This window comes from Chaetura pelagica, unplaced genomic scaffold, assembly GCF_000747805.2.
Source record: "Chaetura pelagica isolate M959 unplaced genomic scaffold, ChaPel_1.0 scaffold346, whole genome shotgun sequence".
NCBI classification, from domain to species: Eukaryota; Metazoa; Chordata; class Aves; order Apodiformes; family Apodidae; genus Chaetura; species Chaetura pelagica.
The window spans coordinates 2,668,343-2,678,707 of NW_009953797.1; the positions used below are offsets into that span (position 1 = coordinate 2,668,343).

General features: G+C 39.0%; 1 protein-coding gene across 1 annotated transcript; it reads right to left on the reverse strand.

Moving 5' to 3' along the window:
• Positions 1-742: 742 nt before the first annotated feature.
• Positions 743-10,339, reverse strand: SYT15 (synaptotagmin XV). The gene is made up of 8 exons (XM_010001149.1): positions 10,333-10,339; positions 6,980-7,178; positions 6,117-6,259; positions 5,292-5,587; positions 4,288-4,458; positions 3,639-3,759; positions 2,104-2,283; positions 743-879 (listed from the first exon to the last, which is right to left on the reverse strand). The coding sequence occupies exons 1-8, from the start codon at positions 10,337-10,339 to the stop codon at positions 743-745; spliced, it is 1,254 nt and encodes a 417-aa protein (XP_009999451.1).
• Positions 10,340-10,365: the final 26 nt, after the last annotated feature.

Here is a 10,365-nt window from a genome sequence, read left to right on the forward strand (position 1 = left end):
TTGTTTTCTCAGATACTCCAGTACTCCTGCAAGCCTCCAATAATTTGAGACTTCAGGACTTCTTTTATGCTTCTCCCTTAGTGTCAACACAAAGTGTTGTATGTTTGGGTTAGCTGAAAACATCTAACTGAATTATTGCAAGAAATACACTGTGCTGAGGGATGTGAACAGGTGCTTCTGGGTTTTTGATCAATAACCACTCAGTGCCTTCCACCATTCATATTTGAAAGAGGTTTTGAAGTTCATGATTATTTTAAATAAATTTTGTATATTTAGTAGTCAGTCAGTGTCATCTGGGCTTTGTGTTTTGGCATGTTTGTTGGGCTTCCACCCCTTTTGGTGAAGCTACTCTGTGGTGATGCAATGCAGTGGACAGTTAGGCCTGGTACCATCATACTAAGTCATTTTGGGTTCCATCTACGTAATGGATGATCATTTATGCCCAGAAGTCATTACAAAGAATTGGAATTTACTGGTCAAAACAACTAATACTGGGAGCTTGTGCTTGTCCTTCTGTTCTGCTTACTGTGTTGCATATTAATTAAATTGGAAATATGTTTTGAAGAGAGGAAAGATAGTTACAGCTTAGCAGGGACCAAGTCTTCTCTTTGTTTTCGGACAAATAAAGAATTTCCTTTATTTTTGTCTACTTAGGAGTGGTCAAAGATTTTGTACCCTTCATCAGATTCTGAAAGACAGTGAGAGCTTCTCTATTTTAGGGTTGTTTTTTTATCAGTGGTGTTTACATGCTGTGGCAGAGAGCGTGCCATCGCTTAACCAGCTCCTTGGGCTTGCTGATCATTTCATTCCAGTGCTCTAGTTCTTTGCCACGGGTGTACATGAAAGGCCCAACTACTACACGTCCTAGCAGATGTGTTTCTATAAAACAAAGAAAGCAGTTAGTGATTAATGCCTGCAAGTGCTTCTCTGAAAGTCTTAAATGAGAATAATACCTTGTATTTCTCTAATCATTTTCTGAAAGTTATTTTTAAACCAAAATTTCATTAAGGAATTCACTCTAGATTTCATGTTCTGTAGTTTCTGCATGCTAAAATTCAGCATTGAAAGGTACTACAGTGACTATTTAGTGACTTAAGGTCTACTCTGTTTTCTGCACTCTAAACTAGAATCAGTTTAAGGCATGCAAATAAGTATCCGTCCAGCCCCTCTACCTCACTTGTACTGTGGAATTGTGCCCTAGTTTTGGGCATCAGCAACCTTAGAACATCTTACTAAAAATCCTACTAGCTTGGAAAGGAATAGATTTAGTTACAGAGACAGTTGGGAGTCACAATATGTGAGTTGCCATTGACCACACTCTGCCAATAAACAGATTATTTCTTCGTGCCTGACCTTTCCAGCTGTGGGTAGGGAAAATAACTGGAACCCACCCGACAGCAACTTCAAAAAGATAATAAATCTGGCTGTCTGCAAGTGAAATGATGGAAGGCTCTGGTACTGATCCTAGTTCTAGTCAATCCTCAAAGCCTGCTAAGGGTAAGTATGTTCCATTATTGAGAAATTTGAACTAGAGAGATTATGTTTTTCTTGCAAGCAGTGGAAATACTGAGTCTGCTTCTCCTTAACGGATTATCTGACAATTACTAAGAGGTAACCTCAACCATTGGATTTTCTGCAAGGAAATTGGGATGTTTTGTAATCTTTCTTTTTCTTCACTGCTTGAACTGCTGTGATAATTAAAATTTCTATTTGGCTTTCAGATTTGTTTAGGAACAGTAAATAGCTTCAAAACTTTGGAAGCTGGGGTTTACACACGAGTATTCACAGAACATAATTGCATAAGCTTGTTTTCTTAGGATACCAGAATGAAATACAAGTACAGCACCTTGTACTGACAGGGACTAGCCTATAGTTATTTTATTCATGTCTTCCATTAAATTTATCTTTAGCCACTCAGAGAGACAAACTTACTGCAAACAAGTTGTTCTGCTTTTTAAAGAAACGGTCTGTGAAATACCCTAAACTTTTTATATGTTAAGTTATTATTGCTGAAAATGAATTAGTTCCCCCTGTGTTTAAATATCTCTGCAATACATAAGAAATAATGAGATCATATTTTATGAGGTAGATGATGTAGCTTACTTTCTCCCTTGATAGTCTGGAGCACAGATAGACTCAGACTCGCTGTATCAAGCTCTGTCTGATCTGCCTTGAAACTGAAGGTTTCGTTATAAACGGGATTGGGAGATCCAAGAACAGCTGCTGTCTTTTTACTTTTGATGAATTTATTATGGTTCATTAATGAGACTTTGATATACACACCTTGGAGAAAAAGAAATTCAAGAAGAAAATATATCAGAGGCAGCTGGGAGAAGGCTTAAGGAATTTCATGCTTTCAGGAGTCAAAGTATTAATTATAAAACTAGATAATGAACAATTCATAAAACATATCTGGCAGCATGGCAATGCATAACATTAAGCAGGGAGTACACAAAGTGCTCACTGAGCAGTTTTGCAGTGCACTTTCCAGTGTAGAAGCTGCTAACATGAACAGTCATGTTTTTACCTGGCATCCTTGATCTTGTATTCCTGTACCTTCCCTTTATCTGATGGAGACTTTTTTTGAAGGCTTAGTCCTTAGATTAATTACATGTTTTTGATCACATGATTCTTTAATATGACAAGGGAGGCGATCAGTCCTATTTTTTCTGGCCATCCTTATCTTAGTTACTTGTTTTCTAAAACAATACTTTATGTAATATATTTATTTTTCAACAAGCGTACAAGGTATGATTCTGCTTGTTGGAAACCTCTATATTCTCATGGTTTTACTGTGTATTTCTTCATGTATGAGTTTTACCCTAAATCAAGCAAATTTATCTGTAACATGGATGTAGATTTACTCATTTAGAGGGCATCGTTTCTAAAACAGCCCACTAAAAGAAACCTCAAAAAATTAATAGCTGATGTGTGTTGATAGAGAGCTAAACCTCTTTTCTTTAACTACTGGGTGTATTTTCTATATTGTTTAGGTTCAATGTTGATCAAAAAAATCACTACGGATTCAAACACAAGTTTGATTCTTCCATTTGTTTTTGCTTTGAGTCTTTAGATTTTAAACATCATTTTGTGGCAATATCTACGCTCAATATCTCTGAGGCCAAGGACACATGAGCATGATGTACCAGGAAAACCTTCCCTGCAGTAAGGGAGAAAAATTGTGACTTCATGCCATGGTCCTCTAAACAATTGTCACATTGTCCTAAAATGGGATTTTTTCCCAGTGCAGTTCTCTGCAGGACTGCTCTTTAGCATAATAGTTGACCTGCAGCTGTCACCTCTGGGGTCTTAATGTCAGTATCCACTGAAATGCTATCTTTTCTGTGTTGGTGTGCAGCAAAGAGAGCTCACTGTATTAAAGCAGGAGAAAAAAAGTACTACTGAAGACATGAGACAAACCATTTATTATGAAGCAAAAAACATAGCAGAACTGAGCTGTCTAATTATTGAATTACCCCAGAAGCAAAGTATGGCTTGTTTCCACTAAAATTAAATCACCCAGAATGTTTATTTGTTCTTTTCAAAGTCATTTGGGGCAAGCCTGAGTGAACAGCTGAGGAAGAAGCAAATTAAAACAGGAATTCTGGAGCTGATAGCAGAGAGGAAATCACACTTACTGACAGCATGGCTCTCCTCCTGGAGTTTTAATCCCCTTGCCCTCAGAACCACTACAGTGAGACGGCCCAGGTAGTCATTGTAGCTGAGGGAGAACTGGACATTGCCATACTCTGAAGGAGGCTTTGGAAGTATAAGAGCACTTGTTAAATTGATCTGAAAGATTCTCTCTTCACACAGACAAATGGAGGGGAAAAATGTTTTTCATACTAGTTGTTTCTGCCATACTGAGGTATGTGAGTGCATTGTAATGACTTTATTTATGCTGTTGTAACATTTGATAGAACCAATTAATGAGCCTTATTGAACATTTGAATTACTATCTCTTCCACATGATGCCTATTTCCTTGCTGTTGTGAACCACACTTGCCTATTCTGCTTTTTTCTACTCTTACTTATTCAAAACAGAAGCAAACAACAAATGGTATATGTAACTATCTCCTAACTTGTGTTTCTTAGCAATTGGATAATCCCTATGCTATAGCAATGGATGTGCAGATTGGTAGAAATGGGAATTTTTATTCCAAATGTTTATCAAAAACTTTTGCATTTGATGTATTTGATACAGCATACTTCTACTTCAGCTGTTTCCCTTTAATACTTGTCAGGTGACAAAAGTACTGCAATGCCACGCAGCCTGGTATCACCTACCTCTAAGTTTTCTTTCTCCAGATCTCTCCATATGACCACTTTGTTGTCATCAGTTAATGTTTCATTTTTCAGTGGAAAGATAACTTGGCCTAGGAGATGATGCTTTTTCTGTTTATCAACACAATAAACCAAAAACTTCAGAGTCCTTTGGAGCAACATTCTGCTGGAAACCTGTACAGGAAAAGGAAGAATATATTAATAATTATAAAACATTTGAATCTTCCACTCTTATCATGACTTCAAAGGAAGAATTTTTCATAATGTGTTAAAGGTAGGTAGATATTTCCTTTGATTATTTGAGGTCCACGTTCTTAATTTGCCTGAAGTTTTAGCTATGCGGAAGTCTAAAGATCCAAGCTAAACCAGAATGAGTTCATTTGAAATACATTATATTTGATGGCAGTTCTTCAACTCATACAGATCAAGCGTTACATGATGCATTCTAGTGGAAGGTGTCCCTGCCTGCCGCAGTGGGGTTGGGAGCTAGATGGTCTTTAAGGGCCCTTCCAACCCAAACCATTCTTGTAAAACCATTTTTGGTTTTAAAGCTTTTATCTTGTGACAACTGCTGAAAGCTTCTTGGCATAGGGAGCCAAGCTCTTAGCTTTACAGCACTATACAAATAGTGTATCAGACAAATCATGAGTTCTACTTTCTAGTCTACTTCCACAGCAAAAAACCTGAAAGCTATGGAAGCATTAGTTCTGTATTGGTTGCTTCTGGACTTCTAGAGCTGCTGGGGTGAACCTGTTCAGTTACTTCAAACTGGAGTTTTCATCATTCCCAGGGCAAGTTCTGGAATCCTCAGCTTTGGTGCAGACCTGAAGTAAAATCAGTTCTGGAGCCCCACAGACTTTAGAAGCCCTAGTAATAAATCCTGTCTCCAGAGGAAACATCTACCTTGGTAGAAGCTTGCAGGAAATTAATTTTTTACAAAGCATGTACTCTAGTTTGATAGGTCAGAATCTGCAGACAAAAATCTGCTTCATCAAAAGGAAAAGTACCTGAAAAACAAAGTTTTCATCAAACTGTGGGTTAAGTGTTTTGCGTTTTGTTTTGGACTGCAAGTAGCTTCTTTCATCAGGCAGCAAGTAGATTTTCACAAATGGACTACAGGAATCAGCAGGAGGCTGCAGCTTTCTGACTTTGATCAAAGAGACGAGGAGCCTTTCTGACTCTTGCTCATACTCTATGGAGAACCAGAGGCGGCCAATGTTGCCTTCAGGGAAATCCATCTCACTTCTGTCTTCAGGAAACTTGTACAGCTCTGGGTTAATGGTCCCTACAACATAAGCTCCAGCTTCATGAAATAAAAAACAAGCACCCTCAGGTTAGTTTAATGACTGCAGCAGGCATCTTTATAACCTCTCCTGTATTAGGGGCAATCACATTAACCTCTTTATTAACAATACTTTATTCAAAAAACTTGCTATGTTAATTTCTTTTCCCTCAAATTGGAAGCGGTAGTTGTGGGCTGTACCACTTCATTCACTTATTCCTGTGACTGCACCTTCACAGTTTCATGTATTTGTTGTTGCAGTCTGCAGTTGGTCAACCTGCTGTTTCTGGGGACAATAATCAGACCATGAATTTACACTCATGTTGTGCCTTAACAAAACACAGGAGAGATGCTTTGTCTGCCATATGTGCAAGGTCCCACAGCAGATATGTTCTGGCCCAATTCCTATATATACAAAAATTATATATACATACAATATTTAGGGCTTGTACTGTGTAATGCCGCTTGGTACACCCCTAACAAACATGCTTCATAATATAGTTATCTTTAAAATATTACCCTTAAGAGTCATGGTTTTGCTATGCCATACCCAAAGAATGAAATGATGACCGTGGTCCAGACTGAGGAATCATGTAGGGATCCCTGTCATCCTGAATGTGCTCTTCATTCGTCAGGTTAATCCAGTCTCGCTCCTGCAGTGTTGGTGGAATGATAAATGGGATGCTTCTGGATCTGCTGAAGACAACAACAGCTACTGATTCTTCTGGTTTAAATATGGAAAACAAGCTTGGTAGCAGTAATAAGTTTACTGTTCTTAACTCACAATTTTGTAAAAATTCTATGGAGATGCATAGGTAGAAAAGATAAATATCCATTGCTTTACAATTAATTTGACTTATATAATAACATCATTTTATCAGATTATTTGTGTAATAACATCACAGACATCAGATCTTAGTTCTTCAGGCAAATCCCTCACTTCTTTCCTTCATTCTCCTTTAGAATCCATCTTTGAAAGGAAAGGAAGAATTAACTGCAGCTGCTTGTTTTACAGCCTCAAAGCTCTGCAGTAGCTAACCTTCTAAGAGTCTGCTTTCTGGACTGAAGTGATTTGTTTGGTTCTCAGATGCTTCATTATGAGACCACCAGGAATGACTCTGGAACACAGGCTGAATTTGTCTAGGTAACAGAAAGCTATCCATGCACCAATTACACTTGAATGCATTATCTCTTTTACATAAATCAGAAACAATAAGGGCATTCATAGTTCAAGGAAGTGTTATTTTCCTAAATGAACAAAAGAGAACATGACTGATGTTTTCATATAATAATACGAGTCCTTTATAGGACTCATATTTCTGTGCATGTATATATTTAGATAATTTGCTCTTGAGATTTTACAAGTTGAAGTAAACTATGAGTAGCGTATGCTTTAAGAACAAAAATATATACCTTGTGGTTTTTGGTTGAATTTCAGAAGTTGACTGATCCTGAAAAAGGCCATTTTTATTTGTTGTTATGACAGGACTGGTGAACTTCTCATAAGAAAGGAAACAGCAAAATTTCCTCCAAAGCAGGTATGCAGTTATTCCAATGAGAACAAAGAAAAGGATTCCTCCTAGAATACCTCCAGCAACAGCAACTGCTTGTTCTGTTCAGACATAGAAGCATATACAGCATCACAGGAGGATCAAAGTTATGTATGTTTTGGGGGTAGACAGGAATATTAAAGCTGGAAAATTAATATACATTCCAAAATTGTTTCCAAATGAAATACTTGTGTGCACATTTCTTTGATTATAGCGTGATGCAACACTTGAAGATATGTGATATCAGCAGTGAGAGATGAGAAATCATTCAGATTTGCTGGCAATGACCAGTGTAAGAGGCTATAGACAGGAAGAAAAAAACCAAAACTGAACAGGTTGTTTGGGATCTTTCTTTACATCTGCATAAGCGTTTAGCATGGCAGAAGTGCTGGAGCTTTCATAATGGAAGAAAACTAAAGCCTGGGAGCACCCAATACAAAAGGTACTGCTACTCTGATTTTTTTTCTTCCAACTGTTCATCTATGTTGAATTGTGTCTAGATCCTGGCACGAGTAACAAAGCGAAGTTCTGGGTGGTTTTCTTTCTAAGGATGCATGTGTTTCCTGATCTGTAAAGTCAAACTTAAATAACCATTAAACACTTTTCTGAATCTTGGTTACTTCAGATAGAGCTACATCTTGTATAATTTGGGTTTGGATTATTTTCACATGAATAAAACTTCAAAAATGTCTTTAGTATGAAGAAGAGGAACTCTTGTGATAATGTCTCACTTAGACCACAGGCAGATGATTGCAAATGGGCTTAGTTCATTCCTTTCTCATGTTTGCTGAATATGCTAAAGGCTGGAAAAGACCACTTCTGTACCGTACCTTACACCTAGCCTGTCTTGGCCTCCTGCAAAACTAGCATTGATGCATAGAGATGTGATTCTCAACTGAGAATTGAGCCTACCAGGATAGCATCTGTCTGAAAACAAGCCCAAACTGTAGAATTATCTTCCACTATGCAGCCGTAGGAGCCAGCTCAGGATCAGCTGAGTACTTTGTACTGCCAGCTCTACAGGTCTTCTCTGAAACCGAAGCAACTAAGTCATCTGGAAGTCTCTTAACTTGTTCTCACTTGTTCCTCTTTTCTGTTTTTATATAGAGATACCTGTGGTGATGTTTTATTCCTTTCTCCATTTTATCTGTCTGTGCTTGGTAGATACCTTGCAGTTAGCCGTCTCTATACAATGGAACAAGTAAATAAAGACAATGCAAGCTCAAACTAATTAGTCACCACTAGTAGTAGTCTTAAATATGAATTCAAAACTGTTTATTAGAGCTATAAGGAGTACAGGAAGTCTGTTGCAAATACATGTACAACTGGTCTTTTTCACTGTTGCCATGTTGCAATAAGTAATATAAAATGTCCTTCAGCTACAGAACACTTGCATAAATACCTGGTGCTATAAAATTGGCCATAGTTATCTGATCCTATCTTATTTTCCTGCATTTGGCACAGTCATAGAAGCCAACTTATTTCTGCAGCTCCCCTTCAGGTGTGTGGCCTTAGCTCTTTGCAGGAACTGGCCAGCTGTTTCCCCATGAGTTTCATAATCATTCATGTCTCCCAGCATGCTCCATGGAGCAACCACTCTGCTCATGGCAGCAACAAGCACTTTGCTGTTCTTGCAGGTGGTAGGTGGGCCAAATATGTGTCAGTATTTAGCCAGGCTATTAGTATAACAGTATTGGTACAAGACTTACTCTGAGAAACAGGAACCGGGTATGAGTTAATATTAATAGAGATAAGTCTGGTGGTGCTATACTGGTAACATAATTTCCTTCCATAAGAATGCACAGTATGAGGAAATGTGTAACAAAAGCAGTCCTGAGCATGGAAATCGTGTGTTTGTTCCTCTTAAGTTTTGCAGGGCATCTCAAGTATGTCTTCAGTCAGAATGCCATTTTCTTAAAGCTTGGAAGTCCAGATGCAGAAAAAATGCTTTAGTTTAATGTCCATTAACATAATAGAAAATAATGGTTTGCTTCATAGAGGTGTTTAGTACTAACATTACAAATGTTTATATGGCTGTGGCTTTACTGCCTGACATAGGTATCCTGAGTGTTAACATATCAAGCAAGCTCAACAGGACTGTCTTGTCCTCTCCAAGTGTTGACTGCTACCAGCAGTAGCCCTGTGTTCTCCCATAACCAGTTTGTCACTGTCTACCATTAAGGATAGCAAATTGAGGTGCACTGGAATGCAATATAGAATACAACAGCAGTGCACCTGTTTTGGAGTGAGTTTCCAGTCTGATCACTGAGTTTAATGTACTGACATTATTGGATGATGATAAGTATATATGAGCCACCCAGTGCTGCTGGCTCAAATTCTGCTTCTCTGTTTTTACACAGTGGTACACAGAAGGAAGTTTTACCCATTTCAGTAAAGCTACCTATGATTTAATGAGGGTAAGAATTTGGCTTACTTTTAGTCTATCTTATCTGATTAGATCAGCCACAGAACCATTACCTTAGGGCACAGTGTAGCACCAGTCACAAAATCAACCATTGAAATAAGCTGAATCCATTGTGTGCAGCAAGAAAATATGTATATTTTTAAATAACTACCTGTCATCATGAGAAATTGATGTATTGTATTCTGCTGTGGTACAGGATCGTGGCAACTAGAGATGAAAGAGACCTGTTGGACCACTTCATCTCCAAGTGGCCTGTGCTGGGGGACTGCCCATAGTTAATAGGTACCAGGTTTATCCTAGCACAGAGAAGTGTTGGTGGTCATCATCTGTCTCCTTTGGGATTGGATCCCTTTTTGCTTAGTGTCTGATGATAACATTTTAATAAGCTGTTCTTAAACTTCGCAGTAAGCGTTTTGGAGTTATGACCAGCCTGTTCTCCATTGCCAAGCTTTAATCCCTGTCCTCTGATTTACAGTACAAACATAGGAACAGTATAAACCAAACTATCTGGGAAGCTTGCACTCGTGTCTGTCTGAGAGCAGAGCTCCTCGGGCACCATCCGGATGCGGAATAAGGATGCGGGGTGCCCCCCAGTCCCGCGGGTGACAGCTCCTTCCTTACCCAGCTCCAGAGAGGCAGGGCGGAGGGCTTGCAGCCCTTTAGGTTCAGAGGCAAGTTGGAGTGGATTTCTCCCCCCGACGCCCCCACGTGTCATGCGGGGCGGGGAGCAGGGCTCGGGCTGCGCGGCGGTGGCTGCAGGGAGGAGGGAGCCCCGACCCCGCCGCACTTACCGGGCATGGGGGCTCGGGCTCCTGCGCTGCCGG